The sequence below is a fragment of the Bufo bufo genome, chromosome 2, assembly GCF_905171765.1.
Source record: "Bufo bufo chromosome 2, aBufBuf1.1, whole genome shotgun sequence".
In the NCBI taxonomy this organism is placed as follows: Eukaryota; Metazoa; Chordata; class Amphibia; order Anura; family Bufonidae; genus Bufo; species Bufo bufo.
In genome coordinates, this window is record NC_053390.1 from 559,941,159 (window position 1) to 559,967,112 (window position 25,954).

The 25,954-nt window shown below is 40.2% G+C and overlaps 1 protein-coding gene across 2 annotated transcripts in view; it reads left to right on the top strand.

Annotated features, from left to right (window-relative positions):
* The window catches only part of CCSER1 (coiled-coil serine rich protein 1), a 1,167,669-nt gene that overhangs the window by 638,169 nt on the left and 503,546 nt on the right, over positions 1-25,954 (top strand). For both annotated transcript variants that reach the window (XM_040418157.1, XM_040418158.1), the window contains exon 6: positions 15,295-15,502. In XM_040418157.1, coding sequence (XP_040274091.1) covers positions 15,295-15,502 — 208 coding nt within the window. The remainder of the gene's footprint in view (positions 1-15,294; positions 15,503-25,954) is intronic.

Sequence of the window (25,954 nt, forward strand, 5' to 3'; positions counted from 1 at the left end):
CAAACAGAACTAGGATTTGTCACTAAAGACATTATGGTTTTCATGCTTGTCAGCAGATGAAATGATCCTCTCTACTTATGGTCTGTCTGGGCCATGTGGAGACTGTTCGCCATGTGTCTATGCACTTACATAACCACTGCTCTTAACAACTTTTAACACCTAGGTCAGAACAGCCTAGATGATGAGCAGTTTGGTAAAACAACCATCCTACTTCTAACAGTCCAATGATGTGCCCCCTCTCAAAGTCTGTCAATATACTGTTAACTGCCATAAAGTTAACGGTATATTATGAGCTGTTTAATGCTGGCACCACATTAAAGGGGCTGTTTGAGATAATTAAAAATTTTGGACAACTCCTACAATGTGCTACAATCATACACTCAAAGAGCCATTTTCTGCAGCGCTCCCTCTAAAACTCCCACTGCTGAAATGTGATGTGCCTGGATACAGGATGTGACACTGCAGCCAATCACTGTCCTTAGTGGTCTATAGCTGAGGACAGTAAATTGCTGCAGTCAGATGCCACATCCCTGCACGACAATGTGCAAGTCACAGTAAACAGTGATATGTACAGTTATATACCTGGATTTGGCTCCTCACCTCTGCAACCAATGACTGTATTCAACTGTAGACTACTGAACAAACGTCACCGAAACAGCGGTAAGAATATCAGAGAAGCGCTGCAGAGAATGGCTCTGGAGTAAAGGCGTCTAAGACTTTTAATTATTTTGGACAACCCTTGTAATAATAAGGTACTTTCTCAGCCAAAAATATACCCATAGACTCTTTGGTACATGCACTATAGGAACAAGTATATACTGTTTACTGTATTGATATATCAGCGCTGTGTGTATGCCAAACTTGAAAGCAAGAAACAGGCAGTCAGTTCAAGAACTCCTTCACTTCATCATTCATCAGTGGTTTTCTGGAGTGGTCAATCTGAATGTACAGTACAAAGGAATAGCATTAAGCAAAGGATACATAACTGTGCCACTTATTTTACCACTGAGGACAGTATTGGAGAACACAAATTTTGTGCTTTATGTTGTAACCACAGCAATTAGTTGAATGTCACCAAATATCATGCACCTCCAAAATAAGAGAAGGCTATGTTGGTTGCCATACTGGGTGAAAAACAAAAACAAAGGAGCACCATGGCAGTATAGGCAGTGTGCATAGTGTTCATAGAGACTTGTTGAAATGAGGTAATATTCCTACAAAATTGGCAAAACTTTTTTCAGCTATTCAATTATACCACAATGTAACAAGAAAGTGTATTTTCAGGCTTACACAATAGCTAGTTTTCTTTTACAGCTCAATATCTTTAAATATTTGCATAACTATAATGGCAGAGCTCATCCTAATACCAGGTTATCATTGATCACATCTGTTATTTCCTTGTGTGTAAACATTTGATGCAGTAAAATCATTTTTGTCTATCCTTACCGTGTTATTTTTATGCATGTACATTGTAATCATGTGAGCGCGTACAAACACTGGCTCTACCGCTATCGTATTAGGAATATTCAGAAAACTTGTCATATTGAAAATGACAGCTACAAGGAAATACTAAAATTATTGAAAACAGGTGTAAGCAGTACTTTCAGAAGCAAAATTCTATGTTGTATATATTTTTGTAAGTTGTGTAAATGGATCGTCTTTCACTGATTTACCATAGTAGTGTTGAGCGAATTGAAGCATTTGAAGCGGAATTCAATCGCTTGATTCGCTGTGAAGCCAAATTTTCTCGCGCTTCGCTTCACGGTAACAAATCAATTTTACCTAAAACGGTGGCTGAAAATAAAAAAATTATACTCACCTCATCCACTTAATTATGGACAGGCGGCCTGCTCCCGTCTGGATTGAAGAAAACTGCAAAGGACCTCACCCCATCCCCGCACGTAGCGAGCATGATCATGCTGGACACGTAGGTTTTCTTCAATCCAGATGGGAGCGGACAGCCTCTCCTCAATCAAGTGGATGAGGTGTGTTTGTATATATATATATATAAAATATATATTTATTTAACCCTGGATTAACCCCCTGAGCACCTGAATGTAAGTTTCAGATTCCACAATCAGTGCTGAATGCAGGGGGTGGCGCGATCGCTGCTCCTCATCATTGCGCCTGCTCCATACAATGTGAAGTACACTCTCATTAATGCAATTATCTAGTCAACCAATCACATGGCAGTTGCTGCAATGCATTTAGGGGTGTGGTCCTGGTCAAGACAATCTCCTGAACTCCAAACTGAATGTCAGAATGGGAAGAAAAGGTGATTTAAGCAATTTTGAGCGTGGCATGGTTGTTGGTGCCAGACGGGCCGGTCTGAGTATTTCACAATCTGCTCAGTTACAGGGATTTTCACGCACAACCATTTCTAGGGTTTACAAAGAATGGTGTGAAAAGGGAAAAACATCCAGTATGCGGCAGTCCTGTGGGCAAAAATGCCTTGTGGATGCTAGAGGTCAGAGGAGAATGGGCCGACTGATTCAAGCTGATAGAAGAGCAACGTTGACTGAAATAACCACTCGTTACAACCGAGGTATGCAGCAAAGCATTTGTGAAGCCACAACACGCACAACCTTGAGGCGGATGGGCTACAACAGCAGAAGACCCCACCGGGTACCACTCATCTCCACTACAAAAAGGAAAAAAAGGCTACAATTTGCACGAGCTCATCAAAATTGGACTGTTGAAGACTGGAAAAATGTTGCCTGGTCTGATGAGTCTCGATTTCTGTTGAGACATTCAAATGGTCCGAATTTGGCGTAAACAGAATAAGAACATGTATCCATCCTCTGATGGCTACTTCCAGCAGGATAATGCACCATGTCACAAAGCTCGAATCATTTCAAATTGGTTTCTTGAACATGACAATGAGTTCACTGTACTAAAATGGCCCCCACAGTCACCAGATCTCAACCCAATAGAGCATCTTTGGGATGTGGTGGAATGGGAGCTTCGTGCCCTGGATGTGCATCCCTCAAATCTCCATCAACTGCAAGATGCTATCCTATCAATATGGGCCAACATTTCTAAAGAATGCTATCAGCACCTTGTTGAATCAATGCCACGTAGAATTAAGGCAGTTCTGAAGGCAAAAGGGGGTCCAACACTGTATTAGTATGGTGTTTCTAATAATTCTTTAGGTGAGTGTAGTTCGTAATGAATAGAATTTCTTGACAAAGTTTGGCGAATTTCTTGACGAAATTTCAAAACTTTGCTCATCTCTAATCCATAGCATTAAAACCACTGACAAGTAAGATGAATAACAATTATCTCATGAAAGTGGCATCTCTTAAGGAGTGAATTATATTAGGCAGCAAGTGATTAGTTAGTTCTTGGAGTTGATGTCTTGGATTCAGGAAAATTGGGCAGCTGTAAGGATCTGAGCAATCTTAAAGTGGGACAAATTGTGATGATTAGATGACTATATTAAACGATCTCTAAAGTGGCTGGTCTTGTAGGGTGTTATTCCTATGCAGTGGTAAGTACCTACCAAATATGGTCTACAAAAGGACATCTGATGGACCAATAACAGAGTCATGGTTTAGTTGCCTATATCAACCACTCAGATTGCACCTTTCATTTTACAAAGGAGCTCTGAAAAATGAGAGGCAGAATTTGATTGGTTGGTTTTGATTAATCTCTCCCACAGTGTATCACATTTTGCTTCATATAAAGCTGTGTAGCTACAGACTGTATAGTATTGAACTCTGTCCACCCCCCCCAAAGCACTTATAATAGGCATATGAGCATCAGAACTGAACCATGGATCAATGGAAGAAGTTAGCCTTGTTTGATGAATCACATTTTCTTGTACATTATGATTAAGTGCATATAGTTTGATTACCTGGGGAAGAGGTGGCACGAGGATGCACTGTACAAAAAAAGTAACCAAGTCGAGAAAGTGTGATGATTTGGGCAATGTTCTACTGGGAAAACATCATTAGAAAATCTAGTAACTTGATGATCCAGAGCTGTTTTGGTTGAATATATAGGAACCTGTACAATATTAGGCAGGTGATTTTAATGGTATGTTTTAAGGGCATATGCATAAAAATGAATTTATAAAATAATGTCTAATAATTAGGTAGATAAAAATATGAAGTCCTTAAACAGCAAATCTGTAATGTATTGAAATGTATTCTGTTTTCACCAGGGACACAACTAAAAGTAAAAAAAAATATAGTAAGATAAAACATTTTGCCAGTTCTGTTCTTGATTCATGTTAGCAAGACCTTCAGACCACTAGATTAAAGCAACCAGCCTTTAAGGGCTCTTTACACGGGTCAAGAATCCTGCAGATAATCGCTAACGAGCGTTCCTAAAAACGCTCATTAGCAATTATCTGGCGGTTAAAATGTACTGCTGATTTCCCTATGAACACATGAAATACTCGTTCATCGGGTAATAGATCATTTGTGTGGCCACAGAAATTATTGTTTGCCGGCAGCAGATTGTGCTGTGTAAACAGCCCCTGCTGCCGGAAAATGGCTAGTCAGTATGGGGAAGAGTGATGAAATTAGCAATTACCCCTCCCTATACTGTGGAGGAGATCACTGCATGTAAATGCAATGGTTTCCTTCACCAGCGAGCAGGCGATTGTCAGGAAGAAACGCTTCCTTCCCAACAATCTGCTGCTGTGTCGTCCCATGTAAAGGGACCTTTTCCCTACCACATAAATCATTCTTTGTTTCTACATTTCCTTTAAGAAGATAGAAAACGAAAGTTATTAATAACATTGGGTAACTAAAAATATTCAGCATCTTAAAGAAACACTCAGGCAAAGTACAGCCTTGTGTCACGCATTAAGTCTGAGGGGGTTGGCGAATGGCATAAATATTCTTTTTTTGGTGTAATTAAAATCCTTATGTCATGCATTACCATCTCAATCCCTGTACTATGCATGACACAGTGTATTAGTCTGGCCCAAAGAGTTCCTGTCAATTTGATTTGTCAATTGTCTCCTGTTTGCCTGTTCACATTTAGTGTACCATTTGTGACTTTAATAACTTTGGCCATGATACCGAGACAAAGTTACACAATATAGTTGAAAAAAGATAATATGTTAGTGTTGATCGAGCACCAAAGTGCTCAGGTGCTCGAGTAGAACACTTTGGGATGCTCGGGTGCTCTAAAGAGCACCAGAGCACAATGGAAGTCAATGGGAGAACCAGGGCATTAAACCAGGCACCCCTTTCTCTGAAGAGGGGAGAGTGTCTGGTTCACAGGAAAAGGTCAGAAATTGATGGAAACACCACTGAAATGGTTCGGTACCAGCATGAGGAGGATGTCTGGATGCATCTTGGACTCCTAGATCGCTGCTTGGAATGATGTTGTCCGAGTAGTATGCCACTTTTACAGACTGACAATAATACGCACAAAACCAAAGATAAAATCGATTTTAGAGGAAAAATTGTTGTTAGGAAACATTCTGCCAAAAAGAAGGAAGAGGCACTCCAATACAACCTGTATATCACTTAAAGGAGGGCATCATAAACACCCTTGAAAAATTATGATTGATGGCCTGCTGGTGACCCTCAAAAACATTAGGAGCAAGGGCCTGCTGGTGACCCTCTAAAACATTAGGGGCGAGGGCCTGCTGCTCATCTGACCATCTGACCCTCTAAAACATTAGGAGCAAGGTCCTGCTGGTGACTCTCTAAAACATTAGGGGCGAGGGCCTGCTGCTGACCTGACCATCTAAAACATTAGGGGTGAGGGTCTGCTGATGAGCTGACCCTCTAAAACATTAGGGGCGAGGGCCTGCTGCTGATCTGACCATCTAAAACATTAGGGATGAGGGTATGCTGCTTAGCTGACCCTCTAAAACATTAGTGGCAAGTGCCTGCTGCAGATCTGACCATCTAAAACATTAGGGGCGAGGACCTGCTGCTGATCTGACCATCTAAAACATTATGGGCGAGGGCCTGCTGGTGACCCTCTAAAACATTAGGGGTGAGCTGCTAAGCTGACCCTCTAAAACATTAGGAGCGAGGGCAGCCTAATAAACATGTTGATATGATGGAGGAGGAGGGCGAGAAAAGGAAGATTGAACTATGTACCCTTTTTTGTGGTAAGAAGGGGTGCATGGGAATAAAGTGTATTCAATACACCGTAAAAGCCACATTTAAAGTGCCTTTATGTTCAGCCGCTTTCCTCTTGTGGAGTAGAGAAGTCAGAGGCAATCCAGGCCTTGTTCATTTTGATAAGTCAACCTGTCAGCATTTTCAGTTGACAGGCGGATGCGCTTATCAGTTATTATGCCCCTAGCAGCACTAAATACCCGCTCTGACAAAACGCTGGCGGCAGGGCAGGCCAGCACCTCCAAGGCATAGAGCACCAGTTCGTGCCACGTGTCAAGCTTGGACACCTAATAGTTGTAAGGCACAGAGGAATCACTGAGGACGCTGACACGGTCTGCTACGTACTTCTTCACCATCTTCCAAAACTTTTCCCTCCTTGTGACACTAGGCCGCGCATCAGGGTGAGGGTGCTGGCGGAGTGTCATGAAACTGTCCCAGACCTTGGAGATTGTTGCACTGCCTCCTGCTGTGTGTTCCCCTCATCTCCCCTACTCGGTTGCCCAAGGAACTACGTACTCTGCCGCCAGCATTGTCAGCTGGAAATTTTTGGAACAATTTTTCCACAAGGACCTTCTGGTATTGCACCATTTTGCTAGTCCTCTCCACCACAGGAATGAGAGATGAGAAGTTCTCTTTGTAGCGGGGGTCGAGAAAGGTGAACAACAAGTATTCGGTGTTGGCCAAAATGCGTATAACCAGGGGCGGACTGACAAACTCATGGAGCCCCCGGGCAATAGGAGATTATGGGGCCCCTGTATCCCTGCCCACCCTCAAGCCACACCCACACACAGCACCACCCACATATTGCACCGCCCACATCACCTACACTTGGTACAGAATTTCTCTTCACTATGTTCAAAATAAAAGTTAATTATAGTTTATGGGACTGGCGGGCATTCTGTCTGCATCCAGCAGTGCCGGATGCAGTAAATTCCAGCAGGCTGTTCTCAGCTTGAACAGCCTGCCAGAATCACTAACGCATATATGAAGGCAGCCTAATACAGCGCACATACCTCTTACATCCAGTGACGTCTCCTGTAGATGATGTAGATATTCTTTCTTCATCTTCTCCATTCAGACCAGACCGCCATGATGATTTCTTTCAGCCATCTCTCATCTCTGCAGAGTTTGACAGACAGACATCTTAGCTTCCTACTTTTCCTCCCACCTTCTCAACATCCCATCATGCACCCCCAATACTGAGATGCTGTGCTGTAGAAACAATTAAACCCCTTGAAAATACTAGTTACACCTCAGATAGCACCTCCTTCAATAATTATTGGAATACAATTCTCTAAAAAATAACTGCACCCAGCAAATAGTGCCCCTGACACTAATACTGTAACCATAATGCCCCCCAAAAATAACTGTGCTAAGCTGATACTGTGCAAGGGTGCCCCCAGTAGATACCCCCATTGTGATCCTTCACCCCCATAGTGATCCTTCACTTTATCCATAGTGACCCCCATAATGAGCCAGTATATAGAACCACCAGTAGATGCCCCAATAGTGCTCCTTCCTCCTTCTCCATAGTTCCTCCCCCATAATGTGCCAGTATATAGGGCCCTCATTAGATGCCCCCATAGTGCTCCTTCCCCCCTTCTCCATAGCGCCCCCCCATAATGTGTCAGTATATAGAGGCCCCCAATAGATGCCCCCATAGTGCTTCCCCCTTTTACTTAGTGCACCCCCATAATGTGCCAGTATATAGGGGCCCCAAATAGATGCCCCCATAGTGCCCCCCCATAATGTGACGCGCCGCCTGCACCGGCCTCTGCAGTCTATCAGAGGAATGGGCAAGGGAAACGCCTCTCCCTGGCCCCCCACCGTTCATCTGTATCGCCGTCCAGAGCACACGTGGTGTTCGGTCAAACATCGCGATGTGCCGAGGATCGCGATGCTCGAGTAAAAATGGTGTTCGGCCGAGCATGCTCGCCCAACACTAATATATGTCCATCAAGTTCCACTGAAGGATGGGTGGGGAAGGGAATTTATGAAAGGGGAGTAGGAAGCAGACTTCTATACATTTTTTTATTTATTATTTTTTTTATTAGTTATAAGCATCAATGCTATTTAATTCTGAGAACTCAACTAAGCCTTTTTTGAAACTGTTCCTGCTATTACCACCTTCTGAGGTAGACTGTTCTCCAGATTCACATTTATTGTGGTGAAGAAGCCTTTGTCATACTCTGCGTACAAAGGCTCTCTCCATAATGAGAAAGAGTATCCCCAGACAATGCATATATTGTCGAGAAACACTGAGTAGAATACTGGGCTCTCTCTTTGTAGAGTGGTAATATTACATAACTGTCCATGCCTCTTTTAATACATGACAATATTCTACTGACCTTAGAAGCCATTGATTGACCTTGCATGACGTTATTCAGTCTATGATCTGCATGCGCACCCAAATCCTTCTCTTCAATGGTCTCCCTCAGTGTTACTCCTTCTAGAACATATGATGCATGGAAATTATTTGTCCTCAGAAGCATAACTTTACATTTATCCAAATTGAACCTCATTTGCCAAGTTGATAACCAATCATTTAGAGTGTTCAAGTCAGCTTGTAGTTTATGGACATCTTCCATAGACTGTACAGTTCTACATAGCTTAGTGTCTTCTGCAAAAATAGAAATGGTGCTATTAATCCCATCCTCAATATCATTAATAAATAGCTTTAATAATAGGAGACCCAGCACTGAACTTTGGTGTAGCCCTAACATAAATGAGGACCATTCAGAATAGCATTCATTGACCACCAGTGTTTGGTCACAGTTCTTCAGCTAGGTTTTAAATTATCTATTAAGCATCTATGAGGCATGCTCAATAGATGCGCTCTGTCCTTGTTTTGTCTACAGTGTGTGACATGGGCACCATAACTACTGAATTTTTATGCAGATGTGGCACATGTGGTATGCCTCACAATGGTCAAATGGTATGTATTTCATAGTTCTTATTATAATTTTGATCATGTAAAACTTTGGGAGGGAGCATTAACTTTCTGCATGCAACAATTTATCGCATTGACCACTTACCTGACCAAGAGAAAGAACGATAAAATGCTTCAATGTTCTTGAAATATGTCATTTTACCAAGTGCAAAAAAAGTCTCACATGTATTCAAAATGTCTAAACTGAATGCAAATATAAATAAAAAATGAACAATAGAAATCCAATCATATTTCACCTTTCAATTGTAGTGCAAGATAAAAATGGAAGGTGTGATGTCATTGGTTATTATGACAACTGTCTAGTAATTGTGCATGAAGGCCATTATTATAGATCAAACATGCAGAAGATATGAATAGTTTTTTAAAATAGAGCAAAACAATTATTAGGAAACGTAATTTTGTCAATTGGACAAACGGTTTTATAACCTGGTAGTGAAAGTTAATGAACTGCCTGCATGCAAAAGAACATATGCATTCATTGGAAATAATTAGGCCTGTCTTATTTTCTGGGTGTAGCTTAACTGCAATCTTACCCTTGTATTTCCCTTGACCTGAGGTAATTTACTCTTTGATTGATTTGGGCAGGGATGGAATCATTTAATACAATGACTAGTGTAGTCTCTGGATCTAAACATTAGGTGTTATCTTCCTTAATGAGGTTGTGTTAAAGTATGGAAATTAGCTGATTAGTATTCACTGCTTCCTTACTCAACTGTAATTAACATTTCCAAAGCAAAGTTATACTAAATGTATGGTCATAGTATACTTTAATAACAAGAACATACACCCATCCATACAATGGTGGTGTATAAAGCTCAGAATATTTTACATGTGTAATTTTATCACATTTGTATTTAGAATGAAGACCTGTTCTGGATTTACCACTATAGAGACAAACACAAAAAGTAAAGGGGCTCCTGCTGTCCTCCTATCGGCACCACAAAGGTGAAACTGTTGGACTGGTTGCTATGGGAGTCTGGGACCTTGTGAAGAATCCCAGTCCTGTTGTAGGAAACTGCCCATTAAACCCTATCTGCAGTAGGGCTTAAAAGGAAGCCTGCAAAAGTCCCATGAACAGCAATAGTATAATACTATTGCAGTCTATTGTACGTGATCATATGATCACATATTTAAGTCCCCTAGCGGTACTAAAAAGAAAAGTAAAAAGATGATATCACTGCACACGGCCAGCGTAATCACATGGTGACATTACACTCGCCACAGGTCCTTTGGCAGGTTTCCTTCAATCAAGACCAGGAGTGAATGGCCTCTCTGTCATCAAGTGGATGAGGTGACTATATATACAGTACAGACCAAAAGTTTGGACACACCTTCTCATTCAAAGAGTTTTCTTTATTTTCATGACTATAAAGGCATCAAAACTATGAATTAACACATGTGGAATTATATACATAACAAACAAGTGTGAAACAACTGAAAATATGTCATATTCTAGGTTCTTCAAAGTAGCCACCTTTTGCTTTGATTACTGCTTTGCACACTCTTGGCATTCTCTTGATGAGCTTCAAGAGGTAGTCCCCTGAAATGGTCTTCCAACAGTCTTGAAGGAGTTCCCAGAGATGCTTAGCACTTGTTGGCCCTTTTGCCTTCACTCTGCGGTCCAGCTCACCCCAAACCATCTCGATTGGGTTCAGGTCCGGTGACTGTGGAGGCCAGGTCATCTGGTGCAGCACCCCATCACTCTCCTTCATGGTCAAATAGCCCTTACTTTCAAAGTTTTCCCATTTTTTCGGCTGACTGACTGACCTTCATTTCTTAAAGTAATGATGGCCATTCGTTTTTCTTTACTTAGCTGCTTTTTTCTTGCCATAATACAAATTCTAACAGTCTATTCAGTAGGACTATCAGCTGTGTATCCACCTGACTTCTCCTCAACGCAACTGATGGTCCCAACCCCATTTATAAGGCAAGAGATCCCACTTATTAAACCTGACAGGGCACACCTGTGAAGTGATAACCATTTCAGGGGACTACCTCTTGAAGCTCATCAAGAGAATGCCAAGAGTGTGCAAAGCAGTAATCAAAGCAAAAGGTGGCTACTTTGAAGAACCTAGAATATGACATATTTTCAGTTGTTTCACACTTGTTTGTTATGTATATAATTCCACATGTGTTAATTCATAGTTTTGATGCCTTCAGTGTGAATCTACAATTTTCATAGTCATGAAAATAAAGAAAACTCTTTGAATGAGAAGGTGTGTCCAAACTTTTGGTCTGTACTGTATATATATATATATATATATATATATATATTATAATTTTTTTTAACCCTCTGAGAGCCTGAATGTAAGTCTCAGATTCTGCGATCAGCGCAGAATGTGGCATTTGAGGGTTTAAATGACGGGAGCGGCGTAATCCACGTTCCTCATCATTGCATGTGCCCATACAGCGAAAAGCGATTTATGACAAAGTAATTCGTAACCAATCGAATTTATTGACGAAATTCGTCCCAGCTGCCGAATTACATTTTTCAAAACTTCACTAGTCACTTCTTGTGAAGATAGTGTTCTTCAATGAAATGACTGTTAGGAAGTCCAAAAAAAGTGTGTTATACCATGCATAGCCCAATAAACATACACATATACATATGATATTATCTCTTGGGTACATTCACACAACCGTATTTATTGGTCTGCATCTGTAGCGCAATTTTGTGGATCGGATGCGGACCCATTCATTTCAATGGGGCCGAAAAAGATGCGGACCGCACATCGTGTGGTGTCCGCATTCTATACTTCCGTTTTGCAGCCCCTCAAAAAGGAGAGAGCATGTCCTATTCTTGTCCACCATTATGGACAAGAATAGTCATTACTATCATGGAGGAGGATGTTCCGTTACATAAAATGCGGAATGCACACGGCCAGTATCCGTGTTTTGCGGATCCGCATTTTGCGTACTGTAAAACACATAAGGTCGTGTGAATGTACCCTTAGTTTTATGAGCTGACGACTTAAGGCATAAAGTCTAAACTACACTGACAAGTGTAATACTTAGTCATTAAAACAATTTGAGAAAGAATATGATTTGTAATAACGAATACATTGCGATCTAAAGTGATTTGACTGGGATATTATTTAGATATAATGAAGTAATCAAGCTGTGATTTAGCCATGAATGTATTTAGCATATTATGTGCCTCAACTCTGTAGTGCTTGCTTTTGCCAGCATTGTGGAATGGTTTATAGATGGGAATATTGTCATAAGCAGCAGAAATAAACTAATATGACAACAGAGCCTGCATCTGTTGTTCATTGTCAGCCACTGCTTTGTCCTCTGTAATCTTAGTTATGTTGGGGCTTTTGTTAAAAAAAATTGTGGCATGCAAATATGCACTTCAGTAACAGCAGACTGCTCACTGTCTTCTTCCCTGGGCCCTTTATGGGGTGAACAAATGTTTCTTTTTCCAATTGCATTAGTTGTTTTCATATTGGATTGCAGCTTTTTCATGGTACCACTTAAACCCACTTGTGTTCCATTTATGTCCAGATCATACGTCTTCTATTGCCGTTTTATGTTGGGAGATATCCTTTCAGCTCAGTCTTTCAGAAAAGACAGACTGTCTCACCGTAGTGGCAATTATGTAAATTACTAGAGGCAGCATGAATTTTCAAGAAAATTGGCGTTTAGTGAGCGTAAACAAATTACAATATATACATTGTAGTAGAATAAAGAATGTGATCGTAAGATATTATTTATGATCAACAAAGACCTTTGGTACAGCTCGAAAGCAATAGAAAGACACAGCTTGGGAACCAGTGATGTATGATAGCAATAAATGATAATTATAATAATAATAATAATAATAATAATAATAAAAAAAAAAGTGTCTGTTATAAAACACAGTTTTGATGTGTTTTTTAATACTGATGTTGAGGCAATATTTTTATATAGTTAAAGCTATTGTGCCACTAATATAAATGTATTCCACCCAACAAATATATACTGTTATATCACTTTCCCCAAATACCACAATTTATCAAGACTTTATTCTGAAGCTATTAGCCCATCATTGTACCATGTGCCAATGCAGTATCCAGTTGTTGTAGGTTACGTCCAACATTGGAGCCTTGTAACGTAGGACGCACAAGCATCATTAGTAAGAACAAAGGGAGTGGTTAGTGTCACATGTCCTGAGGACACACCGCACTGCTCTAAGGCATGATGGGACAGCAGATACATAACAAGCTAGGAAGTAGGATTCAAACATATGGGATGAGAGAAAACTGCGAATGAGACAAATTTGAAAATTAAAGAATCCAAAGAGGAATGGGAGCCAGAGTAATGGTGATGAAAAGTAGTTTATGGCACAACCCCATTAATATATTTTATATTATGTTAGGCAGCCACAGAAGGTCTTGACACTACATATGACTCTTGGTCATCTTTACTGCAACACTTAATGCTCCAATTTTAAAATTCATGTACGTCATTATGTGTAAGGGGTTGTGTGAAGCAGACTGCTGTGCTGAGCCCACTCCATACATAGTGTGTGCTCGCTGGATAATGCAGCTGGCATGCGGCTGCAATGACCAGGGTCGGTCATGACACCAAACCCAGCCATTTAAACTGTCAGCTGCCACGTTCAATAGATCCCTCAGATTAGAACCCCCACAGTAAAATTGCTGGGCTCCAATTGGTTACCATGACAGTCTTGGTGTCACCTTCGGGTGTGGAAGGGAAACATCAAACAGAACATAGGAGGGAAAGGAAAGGGGTGAGGGAATAAGGCCTGGAAACTAGGGAAAGGAGATGGACACCTCCTTGTAAAACCCTAATCAAAGTCCTGACTAACTACCAGTATGAACAGACCCCAGAGGTAGTTGAGTTCATACACAGGAATACCTAGTGTCCTAATTCACCCTATAGGACCCTGGTACTAATGTCAGTACTGAGACAACCTGTTCCTCCAAATGGAAGGATGAACAGGTTGTCTCCCTCAGGCTTTAATACAAATCACAAGGAAAAGCAACACACAAAATAACTCAAACAAAATACAAAAGGGAAAGAAAAAACTTAACTACAAGTGGCTATGGCAGCACCAGGAACTCAACCGAGATCCACACACCAGCTATCCACAACTTCAACATAAGCTATAAACCGCATAGCATAGTGGGAGAAACAACAATAAATAAGGAGGGTTAAATGACCATAAATAGCCACACCTGGGGAAAGAAGGTGTGGCAAGCACCAGAAACAACACAGATGTCATTTGATCCAAATGAAGAACATGTCAGATCAAAACATGTGTTGCCAGTCTCACTGATCTCCTGCCACCTGTCGTATGAACGTCCGTGTCACCTGGGTCTTCTTAATGTCCTCAGGTTAACTGCCATGAAGCATGGCTCTAGCAAAATAGCATGTTAGAATCTCATAAACTACAATAGTACTCTATAATGGTCTATGGGACAAGAGATCAGAAGATCATAGGTTCTGGCTCTCTAAGGCGGCTAAATGTTTTTGCATTAAAAAAATAAATAATCAAATCTCCTGCCTTTTCCAATTTTACATATAAAGTAAACAAACAATAAAAAATATAAAACAGGTATCGCCGAGTATGGAAATGTCTGAACTATTCAAATATAAAAATATTGTCCTTCACATTGATTGCCGTAACAGTAAAATAAATAAAAACACTTTTTTTGGTCACCTTCTCCCCCGAAAAAAGTTAAATAACAGTGATCAAAAAGTCGTACGTACCCCAAAAATGGTACCAGTAAAACTACACTTAATTTCCTCATATAGCTCTAAAATAAAGCAAAAATTAAAACTCTACCAGTCTGGTATCGCCATAATCATATTGACCCACAGAATAAGGACATCATATCATTTTTGCGCACAGTGAACGTTGTAAAATCAAAACCTAAAAATTTTTGCATAATTGTGTTTTTTTAAAATTTCATCCCAGATATTTTTTTCCTGTTTTCCAGTACAAGACACGGTAAATTAAATGGTGCCATTAAAAAATGATACTTTTCCTGCAAAAAATAAACCCTCATATGTCTATGTGAATGGGAAAAAAAATATATATATAATTCTTGGAATGTGGTGAGGAAAAAACAAAAATGCAAAAATATAAATGGGCCTCGTCTTTAAGCGGTTCTGCCATTTTCCCTATGTATGCACTTTATGCCACTATTGAAAAATCTCATCCATTGGGTACAAGTTTATATTTCTTATTTCTAGGTATTCAAGTATGAATAGTGTTTGTAATAATTTGTCCATTTATTTCAGAAACCTCTTTCTACATTTGCCAAAAGACAGCGATCCAGATGATACTAAGTGCCCTCGTGTCTGCCAAGTGCCCAGCAGCCCATCTGTGGAATGGCCCTATGCACAGGAAGATTGCACTGGCTTGGAATCATTGCCTTTTAGATTGATGATGCAAGACTGTACATCTGTAAAGACATTACTGCTCAAAATGAAGAGGATTCTGCAAGAGGTAATGACTTCATTATCTATGAGATTCATAACTCTCAGTGTCAGTGGGTTGGTTTATAGAATTATAGAAAAAAATGGGAAAGTAGTGAGAAGGAAGAGAATTTAATATCCTGCCTGTGATGTTGGGAATTTAATATAACTGGCGAGAATAAACACGGTGTATTGCTGAAGCAGGCATGCCGACCGGAATCATATGAGTAAAACTTCTCACAACTTTCTTACAGGAAAGGAAACTTTCAGATGGATGATATAAATTAAAGTATTGTATAAAACCATATGTTCTATGAGTATTACTGCCACCAATATGCATTACTAATTCATCAGTCTTCCTGTCTTCCTGAGAAATAAGAGGAAATGTCATGGCAGCGTATACTGTAACGCATTAATAGTAAACTATAAAAGCATAAATGCAGGAAATTAGACAATAAAATGAACTGGTTCATAAAGGTTTTTTTTGCAATAAGGGAAAGACAAATACACATAAAAAAGGATGTATCGTAGTTACATTGCAATGCGAGATGCAGGATGCGGGACAAATTATATTTGGGAAGTGGGATTTAATTTGAATAAATAATTCTTGTACTGTGAAGCTGATGACACTGGTGATTAATGTGGACAACTCATGGGAAGCAGTTTGTGGATTTTAGATGTCACTTTTTGAAAGCCATAATGTGCTACATCAGATAATGTAATTATAGCTGCTGAGTTCTCACTATACATTATGTTTGCTAAGTATTGCCGCCCATCACTCACATCATGACCAAGGAATTTATAACTATGTTTTTACCAATTGGAGGTGCCCAACTTTTTTACTACGTACTTCTAAGTTACTGTGAAGTATGTATAGCTAAACATAACTGTTTGAAATATATATATATATATATATATATACAGTAGAGACCAAAAGTTTGGACACACCTTCTCATTCAAAGAGTTTACTTTATTTTCATGAATATGAAAATTGTAGACTCACACTGAAGGCATCAAAAATATGAATTAACACGTGGAATTATATACATAACAAACAAGTGTGAAACAACTGAAAATATGTCATATTCTAGGTTCTTCAAAGTAGCCACCTTTTGCTTTGATTACTACTTTGCACACTCTTGGCATTCTCTTGATGAGCTTCAAGAGGTAGACCCTTGAAATGGTTTTCACTTCACAGGTGTGCCCTGTCAGGTTTAATAAGTGGGATTTCTTGCCTTATAAATGGGGTTGGGACCATCAGTTGCGTTGAGGAGAAGTCAGGTGGATACACAGCTGATAGTCCTACTGAATAGACTGTTAGAATTTGTATTATGGCAAGAAAAAAGCAGCTAAGTAAAGAAAAACGAGTGGCCACCATTACTTTAAGAAATGAAGGTCAGTCAGCCGAAAAATTGGGAAAACTTTGAAAGTAAGGGCTATTTGACCATGAAGGAGAGTGATGGGGTGCTGCGCCAGATGACCTGGCCTCCACAGTCACCGGACTTGAACCCAATCAAGATGGTTTGGGGTGAGCTGGACCACAGAGTGAAGGCAAAAGGGCCAACAAGTGCTAAGCATCTCTGGAAACTCCTTTAAGACTGTTGGAAGACCATTTCAGTGGACTACCTCTTGAAGCTCATCAAGAGAATGCCAAGAGTGTGCAAAGCAGTAATCAAAGCAAAAGGTGGCTACTTTGAAGAACCTAGGATATGACATATTTTCAGTTGTTTCACACTTGTTTGTTATGTATATAATTCCACATGTGTTAATTCATCGTTTTGATGCCTTCATAGTCATGAAAATAAAGAAAACTCTTTGAATGAGAAGGTGTGTTTAAACTTTTGGTCTGTACTGTATATATATATATATATATATATATATATATATATACACACTGCTCAAAAAAATAAAGGGAACACTTAAACAACACAATGTAACTCCAAGTCAATCACACTTCTGTGAAATCAAACTGTCCACTTAGGAAGCATTACTGAGTGACAATCAATTTCACATGCTGTTGTGCAAATGGGATAGACAACAGGTGGAAATTATAGGCAATTAGCAAGACACCCCCAATAAAGGAGTGGTTCTGCAGGTGGTGACCACAGACCATTTCTCAGTTCCTATGCTTCCTGGCTGATGTTTTGGTCACTTTTGAATGCTGGCGGTGCTTTCACTCTAGTGATAGCATGAGACGGAGTCTACAACCCACACAAGTGGCTCAGGTAGTGCAGCTTATCCAGGATGGCACATTAATGCGAGCTGTGGCAAGAAGGTTTGCTGTGTCTGTCAGCGTAGTGTCCAGAGCTTGGAGGCGCTACCAGGAGACAGGCCAGTACATCAGGAGACGTGGAGGAGGCTGTAGGAGGGAAACAACCCAGCAGCAGGACCGCTACCTCCGCCTTTGTGCAAGGAGGAACCGGAGGAGCACTGCCAGAGCCCTGCAAAATGACCTCCAGCAGGCCACAAATGTGCATGTGTCTGCTCAAACGGTCAGAAACAGACTCCATGAGGGTGATATGAGGGCCCGACTTCCACAGGTGGGGGTTGTGCTTACAGACCAACACCGTGCAGGACGTTTGGCATTTGCCAGAGAACACCAAGATTGGCAAATTCGCCACTGGCGCCCTGTGTTCTTCACAGATGAAAGCAGATTCACACTGAACACATGTGACAGACGTGACAGAGTCTGGAGACCCCGTGGAGAACATTCTGCTGCCTGCAACATCCTTCAGCATGACCGGTTTGGCATTGGGTCAGTAATGGTGTGGGGTGGCATTTCTTTGGAGGGCCGCACAGCCCTCCATGTGCTCGCCAGAGGTAGCCTGACTGCCATTAGGTACCGAGATGAGATCCTCGGACCCCTTGTAAGACCATATGCTGGTGCGGTTGGCCCTGGGTTCCTCCTATGCAAGACAATGCTAGACCTCATGTGGCTGGAGTGTGTCTGCAGTTCCTGCAAGACGAAGGCATTGATGCTATGGACTGGCCCGCCCGTTCCCCAGACCTGAATCCAATTGAGCACATCTGGGACATCATGTCTCACTCTATCCACCAACGTCACATTGCACCACAGACTGTCCAGGAGTTGGCAGATGCTTTAGTCCAGGTCTGGGAGGAGATCCCTCAGGAGACCGTCCGCCACCTCATCAGGAGCATGCACAGGAGTTGTAGGGAGGTCATACAGGCACGTGGAGGCCACACACACTACTGAGCCTCATTTTGACTTGTTTTAAGGACATTACATCAAAGTTGGATCAGCCTGTAGTGTGTTTTTCCACTTTAATTTTGAGTGTGACTCCAAATCCAGACCTCCATGGGTTGAAAAATATGATTTCCATTTTTTTATTTTTGTGTGATTTTGTTGTCAGCACATTCAACTATGTAAAGAACAAAGTATTTCAGAAGAATATTTAATTAATTCAGATCTAGGATGTGTTATTTTTGTGTTCCCTTTATTTTTTGAGCAGTGTATATATATTACAGGCAAATAAACTAGGGAAAAGAATCCAACCAAAGAGGTAGTCAATCAAAGAGAACCTTTATACAGTTCATGACTGAGTTCACTCTAGGAAAGTCAACTATGGGTCCTATGAGACCAAACGATATTTGGGTCAATTATACCGAACAATCGTTCATAGAAACACTCATTTCTGATAATTGTCACATATAATTGAGCAGCCGATAAACGAGAGAATGTGTTTTTGGGAGGCGTTTTGCATCTTTCATCAGGATGAAAGATACATGATTATCGACATTACATGTCTGTGTGTAATCAGAAATGTGCTGCCAATAATAAGAACTGAATAAGGGAGGAACGGATATGGTAGCAATCATTTCTCCTATATTCACTTTGCATCAGCCGGTATAATAGGCCGGTGCAAAGAATCACCAATGGAAGTTCATTGACCATCACTGCTCTTTCTGCCCAAAGATCGGACAGTGTAATGGGGCCGTATGGAAAACGAATGGTATTTTAAGCCTTTAATGCATGTCATTTAGAGATGAGCATATTGATACAGTAAAATCGAGATTTGACCCAATTAATTTTTTTTTATTCTTATTTGGTAGATTGAGAGAGATATAGCATTTTTGATTTGTGTAGAATTCTTCTGTACCCAAATGAATATCTTGGGCTAATTGGGCTGAAACTAATTTTAGGAAATTTGCACATCTTGAGTGTCTTTATATGGTTATCATAAACTTGTGCACTCCTGGGTAGGCAGGCTGGTAGTAAAAGAAAGTCACCAATGTTATCTTACCATTACTACCATTGTGATCACATTGACTCCCTCCATTGGTCTAACTGATCAGCTGTGATTCTGACAGTTGTTACTTGTCAGGGCAGTTTTGTTGTGTGGCTGGGCAGCTCCAGTGAAAGGGAAATACAATGTATGCAATGTAACAGAAATCACTAAAATAATCATCAAGTCTCTCAAAGTTTCTTTTGGGAACATATAAAAGAAAGTAAAAAAGTTAAAATTACAAAATTAAATATTAAAGATAAATAAGTATCATGTATCAGTCATATATGGAGCCTGCCCCAATTTATAGACCATAAGTAGAGATGAGCGAATTGAAATCAAACAAATTGACTTTGATCCAAATTTCAAGAAAAATTTGATACGCCTTGAAGCCAAATTTTCTCACGCTTTGTGGTAATTAATCAATTTTTCCTGAAATGGCAGTAAAAAAGATAAAATATAAAAATACTCGCATATCCATTTGCTTAAGGAGAGGCTGTTGCAGCCATTTTGATTGAAGCAATCAGTTGTAAACTGAATGAGAATCAATCACCAAGTGATGATGAATCATTAAAGGGTGTCCATCAGCACTGTTCCTTCAAATGCCCTGGAGGCTAAGCTTCACTGCATTGAACTGCTTCACAGCTCCTTTATTCTTTGAGTAAAACAGCAAATGGTGGCCACAAGAATAAAAAGGCGCTCATAGGGTGAGTATGTCAAGCAGTAGCCTCCTAGTACAGGAAATGTGGTTATGCTCACCTGTTTCGGTTGCACCTAAAATTGGGCGCAACCGCAATGAAGGCAACAATGTGGTAGATTGTAACTGGTTGGTGCTGCCGAATTTGTCCTTACTCTCTTTTGGCGGAAGCCAGGCCGCCGTCTGGGTCAAATGATATGGTAAGCTTCCACTGGAGTGTAAAAGTCGAGTGGAGAGGTGGACCATAGGCGCAAAGTCGCAACCAGAGGTTTTCAATACAGTAGGTTTTATTGAGACAACGTGTTTTGGGGTTCTGTGGACCCCTTTTTCAAGTCTAAAAGATATACATACAATAACATAAAATCAATGTCTAAAACTGCAGTGTGAAGCAGCTCATTGAAGAGAGCACTTCAGAGTGAAGCACCACCTCTTGGGCACTTGACAGAATAAAAGTTCATATTTACATTACTCATCAGGATGAAAGATACATGATTATCGACATTACATGTCTGTGTGTAATCAGAAATGTGCTGCCAATAATAAGAACTGAATAAGGGAGGAACGGATATGGTAGCAATCATTTCTCCTATATTCACTTTGCATCAGCCGGTATAATAGGCCGGTGCAAAGAATCACCAATGGAAGTTCATTGACCATCACTGCTCTTTCTGCCCAAAGATCGGACAGTGTAATGGGGCCGTATGGAAAACGAATGGTATTTTAAGCCTTTAATGCATGTCATTTAGAGATGAGCATATTGATACAGTAAAATCGAGATTTGACCCAATTAATTTTTTTTTATTCTTATTTGGTAGATTGAGAGAGATATAGCATTTTTGATTTGTGTAGAATTCTTCTGTACCCAAATGAATATCTTGGGCTAATTGGGCTGAAACTAATTTTAGGAAATTTGCACATCTTGAGTGTCTTTATATGGTTATCATAAACTTGTGCACTCCTGGGTAGGCAGGCTGGTAGTAAAAGAAAGTCACCAATGTTATCTTACCATTACTACCATTGTGATCACATTGACTCTGCCTCCATTGGTCTAACTGATCAGCTGTGATTCTGACAGTTGTTACTTGTCAGGGCAGTTTTGTTGTGTGGCTGGGCAGCTCCAGTGAAAGGGAAATACAATGTATGCAATGTAACAGAAATCACTAAAATAATCATCAAGTCTCTCAAAGTTTCTTTTGGGAACATATAAAAGAAAGTAAAAAAGTTAAAATTACAAAATTAAATATTAAAGATAAATAAGTATCATGTATCAGTCATATATGGAGCCTGCCCCAATTTATAGACCATAAGTAGAGATGAGCGAATTGAAATCAAACAAATTGACTTTGATCCAAATTTCAAGAAAAATTTGATACGCCTTGAAGCCAAATTTTCTCACACTTTGTGGTAATTAATCAATTTTTCCTGAAATGGCAGTAAAAAAGATAAAATATAAAAATACTCGCATATCCATTTGCTTAAGGAGAGGCTGTTGCAGCCATTTTGATTGAAGAAACCTAGCAAAATCTTGCAGATGGTAACGTATGATGTCACCCGGTTAATGTGTTTGCCGGGCGCAGTGATGTCATCAGTGATGACATCACCGCACCCGGCCAGCGTGATAACATCATCAAGTCACCACGCAAGATTTTGAGCGGTGTCTTCAATTAAGTTGGCCGCGATATCCTCTCCATGAACAAATGGATAAGGAGAGTATGTATTTTTTTTAACCCTGATTAACCCCTGAAAGGTCTAAATTTTAATGTTACATACCACGATCAGCGATAAACTCGGCATCTGAGAGGTTCAATGACTAAGGGCGGCGCGATTGCCGTTACCTGTCATTGCGCTAACTATATACAATGGAATGCGATTCATGACAAAGTAATTCATAATGAATCAAATTTCTATGTGAAATTTGGTGAAGCCAAATCAAATTTTTTATAACTTTGCTCATCACTAACCATAAGGCTTCTTTCACATTTCGCTCAGAGATCCAGCTGCCTGATCATTCGCAAATGCTAGATGGAGATCCGGCTGTGAAATAGAGGATTATGCAATACCAGAACAGTGTGATGGATCTCCGAATGGAGATGTGAATGAAGCTTAACTAGAGAATGACGACAAAAAATGGGTGACTAATACAATGGAATAATTTTTGTACTGTGCTCCTTAAGAAACATTATGTTTCTTATTATCAACATGGACACTGTAATCTCTGAGTTCCTTACACTGTGCTGTAGGCTTGCATTAATTTAATATTACAGGTACTCTAAGAAGTAAAACATTACTTTAAATGGGGTCTGTCACCACTTCTGTACATTTTAAACTGTGGTCAGTAAACTGTAATTCTCATCCACCTCATACCAAGCATACCATTATTTGAATCAAGCCCCAGTTCTTCACTCTGCATGATAGTGTTTTGGCTTGATGACATGGGGAGTGGAGGGAGGCACAGAGGGGAGGAATGAGGCTTGATTGAAATGTGAGCTCAGTTGCCAATTGGTAAAGCCCCTGGAGCTCTTTTATACCAATTTTCATATGGATCGAAAGCTGTTTTTCAGGGACAGTAAACATTGGGAACAGCACGACACACAAGGTTGGTGTCTGCTGCATCCTACGAGAGTGTTTCATTCATAGACTTGACTAAAATTTAAATTCCTTTGTCTCTTCAGACAAATTTGTTACGTATTTCAATCCCTGTTAGAAAAGCATATAGTTTATATGACAGCCTTCCCTAACTTGTCTCTCGACAAAGTGTTCAAAATGTTAAATTAGATTTTTACATCTGTCATGTAGTGAATGAATACATTTTCCCCAATCGCACCTACTTGAACGGCTTGACCTGTGACGGAAAGTGTTACTTTTTTTTTGCTATCAAGTGGACAAGTAAAAAGAGTGAAAAGTAGATATGAGAAACACATATTAAAGAAAAGGTCAATAATACTGGCAAAGATTTGAAGACTGCTGCCTGAAAGGAATCATACAATTTTAATTTAAAACAATAAAAAGTTACAGTGTAGGCAAGTCATATGGAAACTTGGTGGAAAAGCAAGAGAATAGAAATAAAACAGCAGTAGCCAGTGAGATACTGAAAGTATCTATTGTGAAGTAAAGGTTGCCGAAATTCTGTCTGGGGTGCACAACTTATTCCTGGCCCTGAGATAACAATTCCTGCATCTTTCATTAAGTGGAATATCACAGCATCGAGTCTGTGTTTGCCATTTTCTCAAGGGATTACAAGTACCAGTTGTACTGTGCTTATATGCATTAGAACAAAAGTCTTATGTAAGACAATTGGCAATTTTTGATATTTGGGGAAGATAATAAATGAGGTGGCCCTGTAAATGATCCACTTTAATGTTTCTCTGTCATGGGAAAAAGCTATTTTAAATAACTTTAAACATATAAAATACACACAAAAATTGTTAACCTGGTGGGTGCAGAAAACAGTATGCTGTCTGTTGATGGGATCTGCTGCCCTATTGATCTTAGAAGATTAAAGAGGTTGTCCAGGATTTTTGTATTGAAGGCCTATCCTCAGGATAGGCCATCAATATCTGATCGGCGGAGGTCTGGCACCCTGCACCCCTATTGATCAACTATTCCCAAGTAGTTCCTCTACAGGAAGTAGGCACTAGACGCTTCGTCCATTGTGTAGTGGTCAGAGCTGGTTACTGCCGCACAGCTCCCAATCTAGTAAATGGAGTAGTGCTTCAGTGACCATTTACTATACAGTTGGCAGACCTGAGTAGTTCCAGTGCCTACTTCTGGCAACGGTGGTACTTGGGTACAGCTGATTGGCAGGTTGTTGAACCCCCATTGTCAGTTATTGATGGTCTATCCTTAGGAAAGGCCACCTATATAAAAATCCTGAATAAACTGTTTAAGACAGTATTTACAAACTAAAATACCCACAAGGGACATCTTTCTGGAGCTTCAGATTAAGAAGGCAGCCAGGGAGGTTACTAGTTACATTCAGAGTTTTTGTGAACATCTTGCCAGGTGGTAATATTTCAAGAGACAGCCTGTTTTGAACAAATTACAGTACGTTTGTTAAAAGCATGCCTAGAACATACGCTTATCATAAGGGGTTCCACTGCTAGGACCACAGCAATCAGTTGTAAACTGAATGAGAATCAATCACCAAGTGATGATGAATCATTAAAGGGTGTCCATCAGCACTGTTCCTTCAAATGCCCTGGAGGCTAAGCTTCACTGCATTGAACTGCTTCACAGCTCCTTTATTCTTTGAGTAAAACAGCAAATGGTGGCCACAAGAATAAAAAGGCGCTCATAGGGTGAGTATGTCAAGCAGTAGCCTCCTAGTACAGGAAATGTGGTTATGCTCACCTGTTTCGGTTGCACCTAAAATTGGGCGCAACCGCAATGAAGGCAACAATGTGGTAGATTGTAACTGGTTGGTGCTGCCGAATTTGTCCTTACTCTCTTTTGGCGGAAGCCAGGCCGCCGTCTGGGTCAAATGATATGGTAAGCTTCCACTGGAGTGTAAAAGTCGAGTGGAGAGGTGGACCATAGGCGCAAAGTCGCAACCAGAGGTTTTCAATACAGTAGGTTTTATTGAGACAACGTGTTTTGGGGTTCTGTGGACCCCTTTTTCAAGTCTAAAAGATATACATACAATAACATAAAATCAATGTCTAAAACTGCAGTGTGAAGCAGCTCATTGAAGAGAGCACTTCAGAGTGAAGCACCACCTCTTGGGCACTTGACAGAATAAAAGTTCATATTTACATTACTCCTGACAAAAACAGTCCCACAAAAGCTATGTTAGTCCTGCTCTCCCCAGCTCCTACCTAGCACTGTCAGTTTTGCATGTTCAAGACTCCTTTTTAAACAATCACCATTAAAAATCATTATCCTTCCTTATAATATATCAGAATTCCATATCAGAGTAATTTAAAGGGGTTAACCCATTACGACAATGTATTCCTTATCCTGTTCCCCCTTCCCCCAATCATGAGAACAGAGGCTCATCATTTAAATGGAGAAGCAGACATGCAGATGGGGGAGCACGGGTCTCCATTCTCATGATTAGTATCAACTGCAGCAGTCAGCCATCCACTAATCAGACACTAATCCCTTATCCTATTGTAATAAGGGTAAAACCCTTTTAAAGGGCTGTTCACACCAATGATTTTGGGGCGGATTACAAACAAAAAATCCATGCATGGAATCCACCTCCTATTGCTTTTAATAGGAGGCTATGATGCCACTCATGCAGCTGTGATTTATAGTGTGACTGTGCCAATAAAGGATAAGTCATAACTGCAAGCAATGGAAGGCAGCTTTTGCATAGCTACACCCAGCATTTTATTGTGTGGAATCCACATCAAATCATGAATGCAGAAGTATAATTTGAAAATTAAATATAGACTAGACAAAGACAGGAATATGATGTGAATCTTAAGTGTGAAATTATGAAAGTGCAACTTATGAACAGTGTATAAAGGACAAAAAGGATAGGTCATCAGTATCTGATTGGTGGGGGTCCAACACCCAAGAACCCTGCCAATCAACTAAG